This window comes from Pseudophryne corroboree, chromosome 5, assembly GCF_028390025.1.
Source record: "Pseudophryne corroboree isolate aPseCor3 chromosome 5, aPseCor3.hap2, whole genome shotgun sequence".
Classification (NCBI taxonomy): domain Eukaryota; kingdom Metazoa; phylum Chordata; class Amphibia; order Anura; family Myobatrachidae; genus Pseudophryne; species Pseudophryne corroboree.
This window is the reverse complement of record NC_086448.1, coordinates 633,301,298-633,324,762: the sequence shown is the minus strand read 5'-3', so window position 1 is coordinate 633,324,762 and position 23,465 is coordinate 633,301,298. Positions and strand designations below refer to the sequence as shown.

Sequence of the window (23,465 nt, the reverse complement as noted above, 5' to 3'; positions counted from 1 at the left end):
ACACTCTCTCTCTTTCTTTCTTTCTTTCTCTTTCTTTCTCTCTCTCTATCTTGCTCTCTCTCTCCTTCCTTTCCCTTCCCTTCCTACCAATAATGTGTAAAAAGGGGGACTGCCTGCAGTAATGCGTAAAAAAGGGGGACTGCCTGCAGTAATGCGTAAAAAAATGGGGACTGCCTGCCGTAATGCATAAAAAAGGGGGACTGCCTGCCGTAATGTGTAAAAAAGTGGGACTGCCTGCTGTAAAGCATAAAAAACTGGGACTGCTTGCCATTATGCGTAAAAAAGGGAAACTGCATGCCGTAATGCACAAAAAAGGGGGACTGCCTGCTGTAATGCATAAAAAAGGGGGACTGCCTGCTGTAGTGCGTAAAAAAGGGGGACTGCCTGCTGTAAAGTGTAAAAAAAGGGGGACTGCTTGCCATAATACATTAAAAAAAGGGGGAGTACCTGTCGTAATGCGTAAAAAAGGGGGAGTGCCTGCCGTAATGCATAAAAAAGGGGGAGTGCCTGCTGTAATGCGTAAAAAACGGGAACTGCCTGCCGTAATGTGTAAAAAAGGGGGACTGCCTGCCGTAATGTGTAAAAAAGGGGGACTGCCTGCCGTAATGTGTAAAAAAGGGGGACTGCTTGCCGTAATGCGTAAAAAAGGGGGACTGCCTGACGTAATATGTAAAAAAGGGGAACTGCTTGCCGTAATGCGTAAAAAAGAGGGACTGCGTGCAGTAAAGCGTAAAAAAGGGGGACCGCCTGCCGTAATGTGTAAAAAGGGGGACTGCCTGCCGTAATGTGTAAAAAGGGGGACTGCCTAGCATAATGTGTAAAAAAGGGAGCTCTGCCTGACGTAAAGTGTAAAAAAGAGAGCTTTGTGGCCACGCCCCTTCCCCATGTAGCCACGCCCCTATATATTTTTTCACTGGCCCTGTTTTTTATGGGGTGGGTGGCGATGCTGTTTCTTGCACACAGCGCTAAAATGTCTAGTTACGGCACCGTTCCCAACCTTCCCTCCCAATCCCTCACCACATATCTCTTGCAGTGGACAACAAAACTATTGAATTTCTTCCTCATGTCTGTGGTTCTTGACGTCCCGTTCATTCTCCACATCCAGCATCTTTCACATCTTCCTGTTTCCTGTTCTACCTGTGCATCTTTGTATTATGCCTCTTGCATGTTCTGTACAACACTTGTTTGTTCTATACCTTGCCCATAAAGTCATATACAGTATTATAGTTAATTCCTTGCTATTTTAGAATGTCCCTAGTTGCTGCTGCTTGTTTCTGGATTTTGCTTCCTAGTCCTGTACCTTCCTATTATGCTTTGCTTCCCACTGTATGAGGCTGTATAATTGTGTGGCACCAGTAACAGTAATACGTTGAGGTCCACCTGTTTGTGGCTGCCACTGAATTTCTAGTTTGACTTGTGTTACTTTTCTCTTTTACAGTGACATTGATCAACAATATATAAACTATTTTTTCAGGTATGTGTAATACCTAATTCATCCATGCAGTAATAGGATATGGTGTGTTTGAAGTGTATAAATCCAGATATTATTGACAAGTCATACATTGTAATTATATATGGTGTTTGCTATTATGTAACAATTGAGCTGCTAAGTGTGAGCTCCAGAGGCTTAATAATGACTAATCATTATAAAATAATATTTAAAATGTCATGTTTTCTTTTAAAGTAGTGGTTTACCAAACTCTGTCCTCAAGACACCCTAACAGTCCAAAGTGTATGAATATCTTTGTCTGAGCATAGATGGTTACATCAAATTCACTGAGGTACTAATTAAGTCACCTGTGCTCAAGCATGGATATCCTTTAAACCAAGACTGCTTAGGGTGCCTTGAGGATAGAGTTTAGAAACCTCTGTCTTATAATGTAGTGGAGAGTGGGGTTCAACCTGCACACCCTAATTTTAAACATAGTACGTGGTGTTACCATGTTGAGACTTGGTATATTTAGTAAAGGTCAGTTTCAGCCAATTTCTAATCAGTATAAATCAATCGAAATCAGTGGTTGTGTTTCAGGGGCTAAAACACACATTTACTAACATTTAAAAATCTTTATAATAAAAGTGGCTTTTAGTAAATTTGTGTTAGACCCTGAAACACAACATCAATTTAGATCAACTTAAGTTTGATTAAAATCTACCTTTAGTAAATATACCCCTTGTAGTGCCATGCAGAATAAAGAATGCAAGTACACTCTCTAAGCATTAGAAACACAGAGTGGCAGGGACCTCAGTAAGTATCCCTTGTGGGTTGCACACTGACTATGGTCAGAGCGCAGTAATTTGAAAATCTCAGCTGCCACCACCTGTGATAATTACCAGGGAGTCACAGGTCTCCTAACCTCTCTATCACAATTGTACAAGCTTGGGGACACAGGGGGTAATTCAGAGTTGATCGCAGCAGCAGATTTGTTAGCATTTGGGAAAAAGCATGTGCACTGCAGTTGTGGCGGATATAACATTTGCAGAGAGAGTTAGATTTGGGTGGGTTATTTTGTTTCTGTGCAGGGTAAATTCTGGCTGCTTTATTTTTGCACTGCAATTTAGATTTCAGTTTGAACACACCCCACCCAAATCTAATTCTCTCTGCACATTTTATATCTGCGACCCCCCCACCCCCCGCAGTGCACATGGTTTTGCCCAACTGTTAACACATTTGCTACTGCGATCAACTCTGAATTAGGCCCACAGTTAGCTGGCCTGTCTTTGATTCTAGCAATCAATAACAGATATAGCTTTTATGGGCCCTACACACTTTGCGATCCGACGGCGGATACGGCCGACTTGGGTGCGCGGGGGGGGGGGGGGGGGCAATGATGGGGGAGTGAAGTTTCTTCACTACCCCGTCACCCGGCTCCACAGAAGTGCAGGCAAATATGGACGAGATCGTCCATATTGGCCTGCATGTACAAGGGACGGGTCACCAGTGATGAACGAACGCGGGGACGCGCATCGTTCATCGCTGGTGCCTCCACACTGAAAGATATGAATGGTATCTCATTCATTAATGAACAAGATCGTTCATATCTTTCAGTATTATCACCCAGTGTGTAGGGCCCATTACTTTATTACAATTGTGCAGGCTTGGTAACAAATTCCCATGTAGTAAGTTCAGTCTCCCCCTACGTCAAGCAATTAATAAAAGAATAGGTTAACAAAAGGTAAGTAAAATGTTTAATCACAGTAATGTTGCAAAGAAAAAAAGGTTACATTCATGTGTTGCAATCTCAAATAAAAAGGAAAAATACTTACAGAATTATGCATAGCTTTAATCTGTTTGCTGGGAATGGCAGGAAATGCAGGTTACAACATCAACGCAGAAATTGATTCCCCCATCTGAACATAGAACAAAGGGTGCCCATAACTTTAACCTCCTGTACCGCTGCCCCTTGTGATGTCATCTAAGTCTCTGATGACTGACTGACCAGGTAATTACATCTGAGACCATCCCAGAACAACTACCTTCACTTTTAGCTCAAATACAAATAATTGTATGTAACTCTCACGAGGTGAGGATTGTTTACAATATGGTTTGCTCACTTTAAACTGTTATTTTAATTGAAATATGTGTGTAAATATGATGCATTGTAATTTGGGATTGGTGAGCTATATCATATCTCTGAAGCTATATATCCAAAGGATGATCAAATTGTACCAAACCTGCATAGCAACTTTTATTTCTCTATCGTCCTAAGTGGATGCTGGGGTTCCTGAAAGGACCATGGGGAATAGCGGCTCCGCAGGAGACAGGGCACAAAAAAGTAAAGCTTTACTAGGTCAGGTGGTGTGCACTGGCTCCTCCCCCTATGACCCTCCTCCAGACTCCAGTTAGATTTTGTGCCCGAACGAGAAGGGTGCAATCTAGGTGGCTCTCCTAAAGAGCTGCTTAGAGAAAGTTTAGTTTAGGTTTTTTTCTTTACAGTGAGTCCTGCTGGCAACAGGATCACTGCAACGTGGGACTTAGGGGGAAAGTAGTAAACTCACCTGCATGCAGAGTGGATTTGCTGCTTGGCTACTGGACACCATTAGCTCCAGAGGGATCGAACACAGGCCCAGCCGTGGAGTCCGGTCCCGGAGCCGCGCCGCCGACCCCCTTGCAGATGCTGAAGCGTGAAGAGGTCCGGAAACCGGCGGCTGAAGACTCCTCAGTCTTCATAAGGTAGCGCACAGCACTGCAGCTGTGCGCCATTTTCCTCTCAGCACACTTCACTGGGCAGTCACTGAGGGTGCAGAGCGCTGGGGGGGGGCGCTCTGAGAGGCAAATATAAACCTTATACAAGGCTAAAAATACCTCACATATAGCCCATAGGGGCTATATGGAGATATTTAACCCCTGCCTGACTGGAAAAATAGCGGGAGAAGAACCCGCCGAAAAAGGGGCGGGGCCTATCTCCTCAGCACACGGCGCCATTTTCTGTCACAGCTCCGCTGGTCAGAACGGCTCCCAGGTCTCTCCCCTGCACTGCACTACAGAAACAGGGTAAAACAGAGAGGGGGGGCACATTAATGGCTATATATATATATATTAAAGCAGCTATAAGGGAGCACTTAATATAAGGATATCCCTTGTATATATAGCGCTTTGTGGTGTGTGCTGGCAGACTCTCCCTCTGTCTCCCCAAAAGGGCTAGTGGGTCCTGTCTTCATTAGAGCATTCCCTGTGAGTTTGCGGTGTGTGTCGGTACGTGGTGTCGACATGTATGAGGACGATATTGGTGTGGAGGCGGAGCAATTGCCAAATATGCAGATGTCACCCCCCAGGGGGTCGACACCAGAATGGATGCCTTTATTTGTGGAATTACGTGATGGTTTATCTTCCCTTAAACAGTCAGTTGAGGACATGAGGCGGCCGGACAATCAATTAATGCCTGTCCAGGCGCCTCAAACACCGTCAGGGGCTGTAAAACGCCCTTTGCCTCAGTCGGTCGACACAGACCCAGACACGGGCACTGATTCCAGTGACGACGGTAGAAATTCAAACGTATTTTCCAGTAGGGCCACACGTTATATGATTTTGGCAATGAAGGAGACGTTACATTTAGCTGATACTACAGATACCGTAAAACAGGGTATTATGTATGGTGTGAAAAAACTACAAACAGTTTTTCCTGAATCAGAAGAATTAAATGACGTGTGTGATGAAGCGTGGGTTGCTCCTGATAAAAAGTTGATAATTTCAAAAAAGTTATTGGCATTATACCCTTTCCCGCCAGAGGTTAGGGCGCGCTGGGAAACACCCCCTAAGGTGGACAAGGCGCTCACACGCTTATCCAAACAAGTGGCGTTACCCTCTCCTGAGACGGCCGCACTTAAGGATCCATCAGATAGAAAGATGGAAGTTATTCAAAAGAATATATACACACATGCAGGTGTTATACTACGACCAGCTATAGCAACTGCCTGGATGTGCAGTGCTGGAGTAGTTTGGTCAGAATCCCTGATTGAAAATATTGATACCCTAGATAGGGACAATGTTTTACTGTCGTTAGAACAAATAAAGGATGCATTTATCTATATGCGTGATGCACAGAGGGATATTTGCACACTGGCATCTCGGGTGAGTGCTATGTCCATTTCAGCCAGAAGAGCCTTATGGACACGACAGTGGACAGGCGATGCGGATTCAAAACGTCACATGGAGGTTTTGCCGTATAAAGGGGAGGAGTTATTTGGAGTTGGTCTATCAGACTTGGTGGCCACGGCTACTGCCGGGAAATCCACTTTTTTACCTCAAGTCACTCCCCAACAGAGAAAGGCACCGACCTTTCAACCGCAGCCTTTTCGCTCCTACAAAAATAAGAGAGCAAAGGGCTTGTCGTACCTGCCACGAGGCAGAGGAAGAGGGAAGAGACACCAACAGGCAGCTCCTTCCCAGGAACAGAAGCCCTCCCCGGCTCCTGCAAAAACCTCAGCATGACGCTGGGGCCTCTCAAGCGGACTCGGGGACAGTGGGGGGCCGTCTCAAAAATTACAGCGCGCAGTGGGCTCACTCGCAGGTAGACCCCTGGATCCTGCAGATAATATCTCAGGGGTACAGGTTGGAATTAGAGACGGATCCTCCTCATCGTTTCCTGAAGTCTGCCTTACCAACCGTCTCTTCCGAAAGGGAGAGGGTGTTGGAAGCCATTCACAAGCTGTACGCTCAGCAGGTGATAGTCAAAGTACCCCTATTACAACAAGGAAAGGGGTATTATTCCACTCTATTTGTGGTACCGAAGCCGGATGGCTCGGTAAGGCCTATTCTAAATCTGAAGTCCTTGAACCTCTACATAAAAAAGTTCAAGTTCAAGATGGAGTCACTCAGAGCAGTGATAGCGAACCTGGAAGAAGGGGACTTTATGGTATCCTTGGACATCAAGGATGCGTATCTACACGTTCCGATTTACCCCGCACACCAGGGGTACCTCAGGTTCATTGTTCAAAACTGTCACTATCAGTTTCAGACGCTGCCGTTCGGATTGTCCACGGCGCCTCGGGTCTTTACCAAGGTAATGGCCGAGATGATGATTCTTCTTCGAAGAAAAGGCGTATTAGTTATCCCATACTTGGACGATCTCCTAATAAGGGCAAGGTCCAGAGAACAGCTGGAGACAGCTTTAGCACTATCTCAAGAGGTGCTAAGACAACACGGGTGGATTCTGAATATTCCAAAATCCCATTTAATCCCGACAACTCGTCTGCTGTTCCTAGGAATGATTCTGGACACGGTTCAGAAAAAGGTTTTCCTTCCAGAGGAAAAAGCCAAGGAGTTATCCGATCTGGTCAGGAACCTCCTAAAACCAGGAAAAGTGTCAGTACATCAATGCACAAGAGTCCTGGGAAAAATGGTGGCTTCTTACGAAGCAATTCCATTCGGCAGATTCCATGCAAGAATATTCCAAAGGGATCTGTTGGACAAATGGTCAGGGTCGCATCTGCAGATGCACCTGCGAATAACCCTGTCACCAAAGACAAGGGTGTCACTTCTGTGGTGGTTGCAGAAGGCTCACCTATTAGAAGGCCGCAGATTCGGCATTCAGGATTGGATCCTGGTGACCACGGACGCCAGCCTGAGAGGCTGGGGAGCAGTCACACAAGGAAGAAACTTCCAGGGAGTATGGACGAGTCTGGAAAAGTCTCTTCACATAAACATTCTGGAACTAAGAGCAATCTACAATGCTCTAAGCCAGGCGGAACTTCTCCTGCAAGGAAAGCCGGTGTTGATTCAGTCGGACAACATCACGGCGGTCGCCCATGTAAACAGGCAGGGCGGCACAAGAAGCAGGAGTGCAATGGCAGAAGCTGCCAAGATTCTTCGCTGGGCGGAGAATCACGTGATAGCACTGTCAGCAGTGTTCATCCCGGGCGTGGACAACTGGGAAGCAGACTTCCTCAGCAGACACGATCTTCATCCGGGAGAGTGGGGTCTACATCCAGAAGTCTTCAACATGTTAATAGACCGTTGGGAAAGACCAATTGTAGACATGATGGCGTCTCGCCTCAACAAGAAACTGGACAAATATTGCGCCAGGTCAAGAGATCCACAGGCAATAGCTGTGGACGCACTGGTAACTCCTTGGGTGTACCAGTCAGTGTATGTGTTTCCTCCTCTGCCGCTCATACCAAAGGTATTGAAGATCATACGGCAAAGAAGAGTAAGAACAATACTAGTGGTTCCGGATTGGCCGAGAAGGACTTGGTATCCGGAACTTCAAGAGATGCTCACGGACGAACCGTGGCCTCTACCTCTGAGAAGGGACCTGCTACAGCAGGGTCCCTGTCTTTTTCAAGACTTACCGCGGCTGCGTTTGACGGCATGGCGGTTGAACGCCAGATCCTAAAAGGGAAAGGCATTCCAGAAGAAGTCATTCCTACCTTGATTAAGGCACGGAAGGAAGTCACCGTGAAACATTATCACCGCATTTGGCGAAAATATGTAGCGTGGTGCGAGGATCGGAGGGTTCCGACGGAGGAATTCCAACTGGGTCGTTTCCTACATTTCCTGCAATCAGGATTATCTATGGGTCTCAAATTGGGATCCATTAAGGTTCAAATTTCGGCCCTGTCAATATTCTTCCAAAAAGAATTGGCCTCTGTCCCTGAGGTCCAGACTTTTGTCAAGGGAGTACTGCATATACAGCCTCCTGTGGTGCCTCCGGTGGCACCGTGGGATCTAAATGTAGTTTTAGATTTCCTCAAATCCCATTGGTTTGAACCATTGAAAAAGGTGGATTTGAAATATCTCACATTGAAAGTGACTATGTTACTAGCCCTGGCCTCTGCCAGGAGAGTATCTGAATTGGCGGCTTTATCTTATAAAAGTCCTTATCTAATCTTCCATTCGGATAGGGCAGAACTGCGGACTCGTCCGCATTTTCTCCCTAAAGTGGTATCAGCATTTCATCTGAACCAACCTATTGTGGTGCCTGCGGCCACTAGCGACTTGGAGGACTCCAAGTTGTTGGACGTTGTCAGAGCCTTAAAAATATACATTGCAAGGACGGCTGGAGTCAGAAAATCTGACTCGCTGTTTATATTGTATGCACCCAACAAGTTGGGCGCACCTGCTTCTAAGCAGTCGATTGCTCGTTGGATTTGTAACACAATTCAACTTGCACATTCTGTGGCAGGCCTGCCACAGCCTAAAACTGTAAAAGCCCACTCCACAAGGAAGGTGGGCTCATCTTGGGCGGCTGCCCGAGGGGTCTCGGCATTACAACTCTGCCGAGCAGCTACGTGGTCGGGGGAGAACACGTTTGTAAAATTTTACAAATTTGATACCCTGGCAAAGGAGGACCTGGAGTTCTCTCATTCGGTGCTGCAGAGTCATCCGCACTCTCCCGCCCGTTTGGGAGCTTTGGTATAATCCCCATGGTCCTTTCAGGAACCCCAGCATCCACTTAGGACGATAGAGAAAATAAGAATTTACTTACCGATAATTCTATTTCTCGGAGTCCGTAGTGGATGCTGGGCGCCCATCCCAAGTGCGGATTATCTGCAATACTTGTACATAGTTATTGTTAACTAATTCGGGTTATTGTTAAGGAGCCATCTTTAAGAGGCCCTTTCTGTTGTCATACTGTTAACTGGGTTTAGATCACAAGTTGTACGGTGTGATTGGTGTGGCTGGTATGAGTCTTACCCGGGATTCAAAATGCCTCCCTTATTGTGTATGCTCGTCCGGGCACAGTACCTAACTGGAGTCTGGAGGAGGGTCATAGGGGGAGGAGCCAGTGCACACCACCTGACCTAGTAAAGCTTTACTTTTTTGTGCCCTGTCTCCTGCGGAGCCGCTATTCCCCATGGTCCTTTCAGGAACCCCAGCATCCACTACGGACTCCGAGAAATAGAATTATCGGTAAGTAAATTCTTATTTTCATTGGAATTTATTTATATCCATTTATTCAATATTAATTATGGAAATATTAATATCAAGCCAAAACCAAACCAGCTGTGGTAAAGTTTTTGATCTGTTTATGTCTGAATACCTCTTGCAGGCAGACTGATCTTTGTATTACCAACCTCCGTTTTAGGAGACAGGACTGTATTTATATGCATACATAGAAGAAAGGATTTGTTGACCCAGGTTCTATCAGGCACCTTCCTGCTGACAGGATTAGCATAATTGAATGTACAATTAAATTGTGTTTCCTGGTCCTCAGATATATACATTGTTATAAACTAGCATAGTAGCCCCTCAGAGCATCCTGAGTGATTGAAACTGCCTATTTTATGGAGGGAATTATAACACAACCTTAAGGAACAGAATAAAAGGTTATCAAGTCATCTGCCCTGTAACTTGGAGTCACAGAACCTATTGATCTATAACATTTAACTAATAAACTATTATCAACTGAAAACTATAACTCGCTATTTGTCCCTTTTACCTATTTTCTCTATACTGAGAATAAAATCAATTACAATAGCGCATATTTAGCCAAATACCAGAGCCTATCCATCACATCAAGGTGTACCTCATCAGTCAGTAATATTGCTAAATCTAATACATTGGAACTGATTCAGAGGTGGATGTGTATGCGTTTAAGTCATAACGTGCATGCCTCCTGATTGTGTCCATACATAGTTTCAGTTGCTATTTCAGACGCATGCACGGAGAAGTGTATTGAAAATGTAGTGGGCGCTCCAGGGTTGGTGAAAGGGAGGTGTCTTGGCATACATACGGAGATGGCTGTCTTATGGGCATTTTAAGGGAGTATCGCAGGTATAGCAGTAAAAGTAATTGCCTACACAGATTCTCAACTGTTCACATCTGAGGGCATACTCAGACAGAGAAACTGTACCAGCCAATAGGGCTGGTGCAAGTTTTGATGTTGTGACCAATTGGTATTACAGTATCCATTGAAGCTGAAACTAGGTGTCTCAGTCGTTGCACATTTGGATGCACAGCTGTACACCGGTAAAGTCTTTATAGCAGCATTTGCTTATAGTCGCAGACGGTCGGCCGCCAATAAACGCAGCGGCGGGTGCTTCTCCGGCCACCTGTTTATCAGTTAATTATATCAATTAACATAGAACATTGAATTTTGACAGAAGGTAAGAACCACTTTGCCCGAACCACTTTGCCCATCTAGTCTGCTCATATTTATCAAGGATTTACCATAATAGCGCCCCCTAATCTTTAGACAGCATTGCAGGACCTGTGCTTATTAAAATCACTCAAATGCAGAAGGGTAGGGTGCTAGTATTATTATTATTATTATTATTATTATCCTTTATTTATATGGCGCCACAAGGGTTCCGCAGCGCCCAATTACAGAGTACATAAACAAATAATCAAACAGGAAAACAGCAACTTACAGTTGATGACAATATAGGACAGGTAACAGGGTAAATAAACAGTTACATCAGCAGATGACACTGGAATAAGTATCAGGTGGCAGAAGACTGATGGAATTGGTGCAGTTGAAGATTATTAAAGTAAGAAAGGATAAGCACATGAGGGAAGAGGGCCCTACTCGTGAGAGCTTACATTCTAAAGGGGAGGGGTAGACAGACAGGGGTGACACAGTTGGGGTACATAAAGAGCGTAGAACAGAGGGTTAGGAAGCAGAAGGAAGTCTTTACCTTCAAGTATACTTTATATACACAAATACAGAGAACATTTTTACAGTGTAAAGTACAGTTCTCATCTATTTACAGTGATTCCACAGCAAACCATGATACAGGTTGAGTTTCCCTTATCCAAATATTCCGAAATACGGAATTTTTTGAGTAACAGTGAAATAGTGAAACCTTTGTTTTCTGATGGCTCAATGTACACAAACTTTCTTTAATACACAAAGTTATTAAAGATATTGTATTATATGACCTTCAGGCTGTGTGTATAAGGTGTATATGAAACATAAATGAATTGTGTGAATCTACACACACTTTGTTTAATGCACAAAGTTATTAAAAATATTGGCTAAAATGACCTTCAGGCTGTGTTTATAAGGTGTATATGTAACATAAATGCATTCTATGCTTAGACTTGGGTCCCATCGCCATGATATCTCATTATGGTATGCAATTATTCCAAAACACGGAAAAATCCGATATCCAAAATACTTCTGGTCCCAAGCATTTTGGATAAGAGATACTCAACCTGTATTGCAAGTAAAACTTACAGTATAAATGGTTTGTTGCTTAACAGTAACATTATGAGACTGTTTTAGCGTTAGAAGCAAATCAAAAAAGGAACAAATACAAAATACAAGTAACTGTTAGGGTCTCCTGCTCTGTGCTGCCACGTCGTCATGGCAACCGGGAGACAAGTGCTAGCGGAGTAACCTGAGCGTAGCTGATACTCCGGTTCGGGTCTTTTGCTGTGCAGTGGTTACAGGCTCTGTGCACGGCAGGGGATCCGGTGCTGGTTTTTGTGCTCACAGTCTGTGAGGTCTGAGTGGGGCGTGTCCTCACTTGCAGTGCACTGGTTCAGCTTACTGCCACTAAACTGACACCTGAACACCTTGCACAGTGAGAAAGGATTTTGGCAGGCAAGTCTGAGAATACAGCCGCAAACTTGCTAGGTTCACAGAGTAGCAAAAGAACCCCAGCAGGTTAAACGACTGACTCCAGTCTTACTGCTAGGTCTGGATTGGCAGAGTGTAATACCAAATCCCAAGGCCTATTTGCAGTAAGCAACAAACAAATACAAAGTTTACACAGTACTAGCTAGCTTTCAGGAACTGACTAACCAACAAAGATTCAGCAGCATCTGCCTAACCTGAGAAGAGGGTTTATATAGCAGGTGCTGTCCACGCCCCACTCAGACCTCACAGACTGTGAGCACAAAAACCAGCACCGGATCCCCTGCCGTGCACAGAGCCTGTAACCACTGCACAGCAAAAGACCCGAACCGGAGTATCAGCTACGCTCAGGTTACTCCGCTAGCACTTGTCTCCCGGTTGCCATGACGACGTGGCAGCACAGAGCAGGAGACCCTAACAGTAACTTGTTCCTGGAACAAACTGTGGGGCAGATGTATTAAGCCTGGAGACAGCATAAGGAAGTGATAAACCAGCTGATTGGCTGGTGCTTTTATCACCTTGCACTTATCACTGGTTTATCACTTCCTTATGCCTTCTCCAGGTTAATACATCGGGATCAGTACTAAATGCCGCCGGTCGGAATCCCGGCGGTCGAAATACCGACGCCGGAATCCCGACCACACAATCCCGACAGGGGTGGTGAGCGGAACGCAGCCCCTTGCGGGCTCGCTTCGCTCGCCACGCTGCGGGCACGGTGCCTCGCTACGCTCGGCACACTATTATATTCTCCCTCTATGGGTGTCGTGGACACCCACGGAGGGAGAATATGTCGGGAATGTGGCGGTCGGGATTCCGGCGTCGGTATTTCGATCGCCGGGATTCCGGCCGGCGGCATCTTGACCGCATCCCAATACATCTGCCCCAATATTCCATTGCAAGGGGTACAAATGCATTTATGTTTCTCTAACGTCCTAAGTGGATGCTGGGGACTCCGTCAGGACCATGGGGTTTAGCGGCTCCGCAGGAGACAGGGCACAATAATAAAAGCTTTAGGATCAGGTGGTGTGCACTGGCTCCTCCCCCTATGACCCTCCTCCAAGCCTCAGTTAGATTTTTGTGCCCGGCCGAGAAGGGTGCAATCTAGGTGGCTCTCCTGAGCTGCTTAGAATAAAAGTTTAAGTTAGGTTTTTCTCTAACGTCCTAGTGGATGCTGGGGACTCCGTCAGGACCATGGGGAATAGCGGGCTCCGCAGGAGACAGGGCACATCTAAAAAAGCTTTTAGGTCACATGGTGCGTACTGGCTCCTCCCCCTATGACCCTCCTTCAAGCCTCAGTTAGGTTTTTGTGCCCGTCCGAGAGGGTGCAATCTAGGTGGCTCTCTTAAAGAGCTAGTTAGAAAAGTTTTTTTTAGGTTTCTAATCAGTGTCTCCTGCTGGCGACAGGAGCACTGCAACGAGGGACTTAGGGGAGAGACTTGCAACTCACCTGCCTGCAGGAGGATTGAAGTCTTAGGCTACTGGACACTGAGCTCCAGAGGGAGTCGGAACACAGGTCAGCCTGGGGTTCGTCCCGGAGCCGCGCCGCCGATCCCCCTTACAGACGCTGAAGAACGGCAGAACGGAGGTCCGGAAACAGGCGGCAGAAGACTTCAGTCTTCATAGAGGTAGCGCACAGCACTGCAGCTGTGCGCCATTGTTGCTACACGGCTCACGGATCTCGGTCACGGAGGGTGCAGGGCGCTGCTGGGGGCGCCCTGGGCAGCAATATAGAGTACCTTAGAGGCAAATAAATACATCACATATAGCCATTAAGGCTATATGTATGTATTTAACCCAGGCCAGTTTATTAGAAAAACCGGGAGAAAAGCCCGCCGGAAAAGGGGCGGAGCTTATTCTCCTCAGCACTCGGCGCCATTTTCCTGCACGGCTCCGCTGGTGAGGAAGGCTCCCACGACTCTCCCCTGCACTGCACTACAGAAACAGGGTAACAAAGAGAGGGGGGGCATAAATTGGCGATATAAATATATATTGAGAGCGCATATATAAAAACAACACCTTCTAGGGTTGTTATATACTGTATAGCGCTTTTGGTGTGTGCTGGCAAACTCTCCCTCTGTCTCCCCAAAGGGCTAGGAGGGTCCTGTCTTCAATAGAGCATTCACTGGGTGGCTGCTGTGTGTGTCGGTACGTGTGTGTCGACATGTATGAGGACGAAGTTGGTGTGGAGGCAGAGCAATTGCCGATGATGGTAATGTCACCCCCTAGGGAGTCGACACCGGAATGGATGGCTTTGGTTATGGAATTACGTGATAATGTCAGCACATTACAAAAGTCAGTTGACGAAATGAGACGCCCGGCAAACCAGTTAGTACCGGTTCAGGCATCTCAGACACCGTCAGGGGCTGTAAAACGTCCCTTACCTCAGTCAGTCGACACGGGTACCGACACAGATGAATCTAGTGTCGACGGTGAGGAAGTAAACGTATTTTCCAATAGGGCCACACGTTATATGATCACGGCAATGAAGGAGGCTTTGCAGCTCTCTGATACTACTGGTACCTCAAAAAGGGGTATTATGTGGGGGGTGAAAAAACTACCTGTATTTTTCCCAGAATCAGAGGAATTGAATGATGTGTGTGATGAAGCGTGGGTTACCCCCGATAGAAAAATGCTAATTTCAAAGAAGTTGTTGGCATTATACCCTTTCCCACCAGAGGTTAGGGCGCGCTGGGAATCACCCCCTAAGGTGGATAAGGCGCTCACACGTTTATCAAAGCAAGTGGCGTTGCCGTCTCCTGATACGGCCGCCCTCAAGGATCCAGCAGATAGGAGGCTGGAAACTACACTGAAGAGTATATACACACATACGGGTGTTATACTGCGACCGGCAATAGCCTCAGCCTGGATGTGCAGTGCTGGGGTAGTGTGGTTGGATTCTCTGACTGAAAATATTGAGACCCTGGATAGGGACAGTATTTTATTGACTCTAGAGCAATTAAAGGATGCTTTTCTTTATATGCGAGATGCTCAGAGGGATGTTTGTACTCTAGCATCAAGAGTAAGCGCGATGTCCATATCTGCTAGAAGAAGTTTATGGACGCGACAGTGGTCAGGTGATGCGGATTCCAAGAGGCATATGGAAGTATTGCCATATAAAGGAGAGGAATTGTTTGGGGTCGGTCTTTCGGACCTGGTGACCACGGCAACTGCCGGCAAATCCACCTTTTTACCTCAGACCCCTTCACAACAGAAAAAGACACCGTCTTTTCAGCCGCAGTCCTTTCGCTCCTATAAAAAGCGACCAAAAGGACAGTCTTATCTGCCGAGAGGCAGAGGAAAGGGTAAGAAAGGGCAGCACGCAGCCCCTGCCCAGGAACAGAAGCCCGCCCCGGCTTCTACAAAGCCATCAGCATGACGCTGGGGCTTTACAAGCGGACCCAGGAACGGTGGGGGGTCGACTCAAGATTTTCAGCAATCAATGGGCTCACTCACAAGTGGACCCGTGGGTCCTGCAGATAATATCTCAGGGTTACATGCTGGAGTTCGAAAGGTTTCCCCCTCGCCGGTTCCTAAAGTCTGCTTTACCAACGTCTCCCTCAGAAAGGACGTCGGTTTTGGAAGCCATTCACAAGCTGTATTCTCAGCAGGTGATAGTCAAGGTACCCCTCCTACAACAGGGAAAGGGGTATTATTCCACACTATTTGTGGTACCGAAGCCGGACGGTTCGGTAAGACCTATTCTAAATCTGAAATCCTTGAACCTGTACATACAGAAATTCAAGTTCAAAATGGAGTCACTCAGAGCAGTGATAGCGAATCTGGAAGACGGGGACTTCATGGTGTCCCTGGACATAAAGGATGCTTATCTGCATGTCCCAATTTACCCCTCACACCAAGGGTATCTCAGGTTCGTGATACAAGACTGTCATTATCAGTTTCAAACGATGCCGTTTGGTTTGTCTACGGCCCCTCGGGTCTTTACCAAGGTAATGACCGAAATGATGGTTCTTCTACGAAGAAAAGGCGTATTAATTATCCCTTACTTGGACGATCTCCTGATAAGGGCAAAGTCCAGAGAACAGCTGGAAGTCGGTGTAGCACTAACCCAGGTAGTGCTCCAGCAACACGGGTGGATTCTGAATCTTCCAAAATCTCAATTGACCCCGACAACTCGTCTGCTGTTCCTGGGAATGATTCTGGACACGGTTCAGAAAAAGGTGTTTCTCCCGGAGGAAAAAGCAAGGGAGTTATCCGAACTTGTCAGGAACCTCCTAAAACCAGGAACGGTGTCAGTACATCAATGCACAAGAGTCCTGGGAAAGATGGTGGCTTCGTACGAAGCGATTCCATTCGGCAGATTCCATGCACGGACATTTCAGTGGGATCTGCTGGACAAATGGTCCGGATCGCATCTGCACATGCATCAGCGGATAGCACTGTCACCAAGAACAAGGTTGTCTCTCCTGTGGTGGCTGCAGACTGCCCATCTGTTAGTGGGCCGCAGATTCGGCATACAGGACTGGGTCCTGGTGACTACGGATGCCAGCCTACGAGGTTGGGGAGCAGTCACAAAGGGAAGAAATTTCCAGGGCGTGTGGTCAAGCCTGGAGACGTCTCTTCACATAAATATACTGGAGCTAAGTGCGATCTACAATGCTCTAAGTCTGGCAAAACCGCTGCTTCAGGGTCAGCCGGTGTTGATCCAGTCCGACAACATCACGGCAGTCGCCCACGTAAACCGACAAGGCGGCACGAGAAGCAGGAGTGCAATGGCAGAAGCGGCAAGGATTCTGCGCTGGGCGGAGAATCATGTCATAGCACTGTCAGCAGTGTTCATCCCGGGAGTGGACAACTGGGAAGCAGATTTCCTCAGCAGACACGACCTTCACCCGGGAGAGTGGGGACTTCATCCAGAAGTTTTCCACATGATTGTGAACCGTTGGGAAAAACCAAAGGTAGACATGATGGCGTCTCGCCTCAACAAAAAATTGGACAGGTATTGCGCCAGGTCAAGAGACCCTCAGGCAATAGCTGTGGACGCTCTGGTAACACCGTGGGTGTACCAATCAGTGTATGTGTTCCCTCCTCTGCCTCTCATACCAAAGGTGCTGAGAATTATACGGAAAAGAGGAGTAAGAACGATACTGGTGGCTCCGGACTGGCCAAGGAGAACTTGGTATCCGGAACTTCATGAGATGCTCACGGAGGATCCGTGGCCTCTACCTCTGAGAAGGGATCTGCTTCAGCAGGGACCTTGTATGTTCCAAGACTTACCGCGTCTGCGTTTGACGGCATGGCGGTTGAACGCCGGATTCTAAAAGAAAAGGGCATTCCAGAGGAAGTTATTCCTACCTTGATTAAGGCTAGGAAGGAAGTGACTGTACAACATTATCACCGCATTTGGCGAAAATATGTTGCGTGGTGTGAGGCCAAGAAGGCTCCAACGGAAGAATTTCAATTGGGTCGATTCTTACATTTCCTGCAAGCAGGATTGTCTATGGGCCTAAAATTGGGGTCTATTAAAGTTCAAATTTCGGCCTTATCAATTTTCTTCCAGAAGGAATTGGCGTCAGTGCCTGAAGTACAAACTTTTGTCAAAGGTGTACTACATATACAACCCCCAATAGTGCCTCCAGTGGCACCGTGGGATTTGAACGTGGTTCTAAATTTTCTCAAATCTCATTGGTTTGAGCCGTTAAAATCGGTAGAATTAAAATACCTTACATGGAAGGTAACCATGCTGTTGGCCCTGGCTTCTGCCAGGAGAGTTTCAGAGTTGGCAGCTTTGTCATACAAGAGCCCATATCTGATATTCCATTCGGACAGGGCAGAATTGAGGACGCGTCCTCAATTTCTCCCTAAGGTGGTTTCGGCATTTCACTTAAACCAGCCTATTGTGGTGCCTGCGGCTACTAGCGACTTGGAGGACTCCAAGTTACTGGACGTTGTCAGAGCATTAAAAATATATATTTCAAGGACAGCTGGAGTCAGAAAAACTGACTCGTTGTTTACATTGTATGCACCCAACAAGATGGGTGCTCCTGCGTCTAAACAGACGATTGCACGTTGGATCTGTAGCACAATCCAACTTGCACATTCTGTGGCAGGCGTGCCACAGCCTAAATCTGTAAAGGCCCACTCCACAAGGAAGGTGGGCTCATCTTGGGCGGCTGCCCGAGGAGTCTCGGCATTACAACTTTGCCGAGCAGCTACGTGGTCAGGGGAGAACACGTTTGTAAAATTTTACAAATTTGATACTCTGGCTACAGAGGACCTGGAGTTTTCTCATTCGGTGCTGCAGAGTCATCCGCACTCTCCCGCCCGTTTGGGAGCTTTGGTATAATCCCCATGGTCCTGACGGAGTCCCCAGCATCCACTAGGACGTTAGAGAAAATAAGAATTTACTTACCGATAATTCTATTTCTCATAGTCCGTAGTGGATGCTGGGCGCCCATCCCAAGTGCGGATTGTCTGCAATACTTGTACATAGTTATTGTTACAAAAATCGGGTTATTATTGTTGTGAGCCATCTTTTTAGAGGCTACTTCGTTTTGTTATCATACTGTTAACTGGGTTCAGATCACAAGTTGTATGGTGTGATTGGTGTGGCTGGTATGAGTCTTACCCGGGATTCAAGATCCTTCCTTATTGTGTACGCTCGTCCGGGCACAGTACCTAACTGAGGCTTGGAGGAGGGTCATAGGGGGAGGAGCCAGTACGCACCATGTGACCTAAAAGCTTTTTTAGATGTGCCCTGTCTCCTGCGGAGCCCACTATTCCCCATGGTCCTGACGGAGTCCCCAGCATCCACTACGGACTATGAGAAATAGAATTATCGGTAAGTAAATTCTTATTTTTATTTTCAGTGAGTCCTGCTGGCAACAGGCTCACTGCTACGAGGGACTTAGGGTAGAGAAGTAAACTCACCTGCGTGCAGGATGGATTTGCTTCTTAGGCTACTGGACACCATTAGCTCCAGAGGGAGTCGGAACACAGGTCTCACCCTGGGGTTCGTCCCGGAGCCGTGCCGCCGACCCCCCTTGCAGATGCCGAAGTTGAAGAGGTCCAGAGGTCCAGAAACAGGCGGCAGAAGACTTTCAGTCTTCATAAGGTAGCGCACAGCACTGCAGCTGTGCGCCATTGTTGTCAGCACACTTCATACCAGCAGTCACTGAGGGTGCAGGGCGCTGGGGGGGGCGCCCTGGGCAGCAATGTATTATACCTTTTTTATGGCTAAAATACATCACATATAGCCCTTGAGGCTATATGGATGTATTTAACCCCTGCCAGATCTCACAAACTCCGGGAGAAGAGCCCGCCGTTTTAGGGGGCGGGGCCTATTCTCCTCAGCACACGGCGCCATTTTCCTGCTCAGCTCTGCTGTGAGGAAGGCTCCCAGGCTCTCCCCTGCACTGCACTACAGAAACAGGGTTAAAACAGAGAGGGGGGGCACTTATTTGGCGATATGATTACATATGTGAAAATGCTATAAGGGAAAACACTTGTATAAGGGGTTGTCCCTGTATAATTATAGCGTTTTTGGTGTGTGCTGGCAAACTCTCCCTCTGTCTCCCCAAAGGGCTAGTGGGGTCCTGTCCTCTATCAGAGCATTCCCTGTGTGTGTGCTGTGTGTCGGTACGTGTGTGTCGACATGTAGGAGGACGATGTTGGTGAGGAGGCAGAGCAAATTGCCTGTATTGGTGATGTCACTCTCTAGGGAGTCGACACCGGAATGGATGGCTTATTTAGGAATTACGTGATAATGTCAACACGATGCAAGGTCGGTTGACGACATGAGACGGCCGGCAAACAAATTAGTACCTGTCCAGGCGTCTCAGACACCGTCAGGGGCTTGTAAAAACGCCCATTTACCTCAGTTGGTCGACACAGACACGGACACTGACTTCAGTGTCGACGGTGAAAAAACAAACGTATTTTCCTTTAGGGCCACACGTTACATGTTAAGGGCAATGAAGGAGGTGTTACATATTTCTGATACTACAAGTACCACAAATAAGGGTATTATGTAGGGTGGGAATAATCTACTTGTAGTTTTTCCTGAATCAGATAAATTAAAGTGTGTGATGATACGTGGGTTTCCTCCGATAGAAAATTATTGGAGGTATACCCTTTCCCGCCAGAAGTGAGGGCGAGTTGGGAAACACACCTTAGGGTGGATAAGGCGCTCACACGCTTATAAAAACAAGTGGCGTTACCGTCTCCAGATACGGCCGCCCTCAAAGAGCCAGCTGATAGGAAGCTGAAAAATATCCTAAAAAGTATATACACACATACTGGTGTTATACTACGACCAGCAATCGCCTCAGCCTGGATGTGCAGCGCTGGGGGGGCTTGGTCGGATTTCCTGACTGAAAATATTGATACCCTTGACAGGAACAATATTTTATTGACTATAGAGCATTTTAAGGATGCATTTCTATATATGCGAGATGCGCAGAGGGATATTTGCATTCTGGCATCAAGAGTAGATGTGATGTCCATATCTGCCAGACGATGTTTATAGACACGACAGTGGTCAGGTGATGCAGATTCCAGACGGCACATGGAAGTATTGCCGTATAAAGGGGCGGTCCATCGGACCTGGTGGCCATGGCAACAGCTGGAAAATCCACTTTTGTTACCCCAAGTCACATCTCAGCAGAAAAGGACACAGTCTTTTCAGTCTCAGTCCTTTCGTACCCATAAAGGCAGGCGGGCAAAAGGCCAGTCATATCTGCCCAGGGTTAGAGGAAAGGGAAGAAGACTGCAGCAGGCAGCCCATTCCCAGGAACAGAAGTCCTCCACAGCTTCTGCCAAGTCCGCAGCATGACGCTGGGGCCATACAAGCGGACTCAGGTGCGGTGGGGGGTCATCTCAAGAGTTTCAGCACGCAGTGGGCTCACTCGCAAGTGGACTCCTGGATCCTACACGTAGTATCCCAGGTGTACATTGGAAATTCGAGACGTCTTCCCCTCACAAGTTCCTGAAGTCTGCTTTACCAACGTCTCCCTCCGACAGGAAGGCAGTATTGAAAAAAAAATAAAAAAAATTCACAGGCTGTATTCCCAGCAGGTGATAATCAAAGTACCCCTCCTACAACAAGGGAAGGGGTATTATTCCACACTATATTGTGGTACTGAAGCCAAACGGCTCGGTGAGATCTAAAAGATTTGAACAATTACATACAAGGGTTCAAATCAAGATGGAGTCACTCAGAGCAGTGATAGCGAACCAGGACGATATGTTGTCACTGGATATCAGGGACGCTTACCTACCTGTCCAAATTTTGCCCTTCTCACCAAGGGTATCTCAGGTTCGTGGTACAGAACTGTCACTATCAGTTCAGATGCTGCCGTTTGGATTGTCCACGGCACCCCGGGTCTTTACCATGGTAATGGCCGAAATGATGATTCTTCCTAAAAGAAATATGGACGCTTTCCTGATAAGGGCAAGGTCCAGAGAACAGTTGGCGGTCGGAGTAGCACTATCTCAAGTAGTTCTACGACAGCACGAGTGGATTCTAAATATTCCAAAATCGCAGCTTTTTCCGACGACACGTCTAATGTTCCTAGGAATGATTCTGGACACAGTCCAGAAAAGGATGTTTTCTCCCGGAGAAGAAGACCAGGGAGTTATCCGAGCTAGTCAGGAACCTCCTAAAACCAGGAAAAGTATCAGTGCAGCATTGCACAAGGGTCCTGTGAAAAATGGTGGTTTCTTACAAAGCGATCCCATTCGGTAGATTTCACGCAAGAACCTTTCAGTGGAATCTGCTGGGAAAATGGTCCGGATCGCATCTTCAGATGCATCAGCGGATAACCCTGTCTCCAAGGACAAGGGTGTTTTCTTCTGCGGTGGCTGCAGAGTGCTCATCTATGAAAGGGCCGCAGATTCGACATTCAGGACTGGGTCCTGGTGACCACGGATGCCAGCCTGAGTGGCTGGGGAGCAGTCACACAAGGAAAAAATTTCCAGGGAGTGTGATCAAGTCTGGAGACTTCTCTCCACATAAATATACTGGAGCTAAGGGCAATTTACAAGGCTCTAAGCTTAGCAAGACCTCTGCTTCAAGGTCAGCCGGTATTGATCCAGTGGGACAACATCACGGCAGTCGCCCACGTAAACAGACAGGGCGGCACATGAAGCAGGAGGGAAATGGCAGAAACTGCAAGGATTCTTCGCTGGGCGAAAAATCATGTGATAACACTCTCAGCAGTGTTAATTCCGGGAGTGGAAAACTGGGAAGCAAACTTCCTCAGCAGGCATAACCTCCACCCGGGAGAGTGGGGACTTCAGCGGGAAGTCTTCCACATGATTGTAAACCGTTGGGAAAAACCAAAGGTGGACATGATGGCGTCCCGCCTGAACAAAAAACTAGACAAATATTGCGCCAGGTCAAGGGACCCTCAGGCAATAGCGGTGGACGCTCTGGTAACACTGTGGGTGTACCAGTCAGGGTATGTGTTCCCTCCTATGCATCTCATACCAAAAGTACTGAGAATCATAAGAAGGAGATGAGTAAGAACGATACTCGTGGTTCCGGATGGGTCAAGAAGGACTTGGTACCCGGAACTTCAAGAGATGCTCACGGAAGAACCGTGGCCTCTACCTTTAAGAAAGGACCTGCTCCAGCAGGGGCCTTGTCTGTTCCAAGACTTACCGCGGCTGCGTTTGACGGCATGGCAGTTGAACGCCGGATCCTGAAAGGGCATTCCAGATGAAGTCATCCCTACCCTGGTCGAAGCCAGGAAGGATGTAACCGAAAAACATTTTCACCGCATTTGGCGAAAATATGTTGCGTGGTGTGAGGCCAAGAAGGTCCCTACAGAGGAATTCCAACTGGGTCGTTTCCTACATTTCCTGAAAACAGGACTGTCTATGGGCCTAAAATTAGGGTCCATTAAGGTTCAAATTTCGACCCTGTCAAATTTCTTCCAGAAAGAACTGGCTTCAGTGCCTGAAGTTCAGACGTTTGTAAAAGGGGTACTGCATATACAGCCTCCTTTTGTGCCCCCAGTGGCACCTTGGGATCTCAATGTTGTTTTGAGTTTCCTAAAGTCACATTGGTTTGATCCACTCACCACTGTGAAATTAAAATATTTCACATGGAAGGTGAAGATTCTATTAGCCCTGGCTTCAGCCAGGCGTGTGTCAGAATGGGCGGCTTTATCATATAAAAGCCCTTACTTAATTTTTCATTCTGACAGGGCAGAATTGAGGACTCGTCCTCAATTTCTCCTTAAGGTGTTTTCTGTTTTTCACATGAACCAACCTATTGTGGTACCTGCGGCTACTAGGGACTTGGAGGACTCCAAGTTACTTGACGTTGTCAGGGCCCTGAAAATATATGTTTCCAGGACGACTGGAGTCAGAAAATCTGACTCGCTGTTTAGCCTGTATGCACCCAACAAGATGGGTGTTCCTGCTTCTAAGCAGACGATTGCTCGCTGGATTTGTAGTACAATTCAGCTTGCACATTCTGTG

At 47.0% G+C, this 23,465-nt stretch overlaps 1 protein-coding gene across 2 annotated transcripts in view; it reads left to right on the top strand.

Moving 5' to 3' along the window:
- TMEM241 (transmembrane protein 241) overlaps positions 1-23,465 on the top strand; it is a 381,772-nt gene that overhangs the window by 207,301 nt on the left and 151,006 nt on the right. For both annotated transcript variants that reach the window (XM_063923592.1, XM_063923591.1), the window contains exon 10: positions 1,439-1,474. In XM_063923592.1, the coding sequence (XP_063779662.1) occupies positions 1,439-1,474 (36 nt within the window). The remainder of the gene's footprint in view (positions 1-1,438; positions 1,475-23,465) is intronic.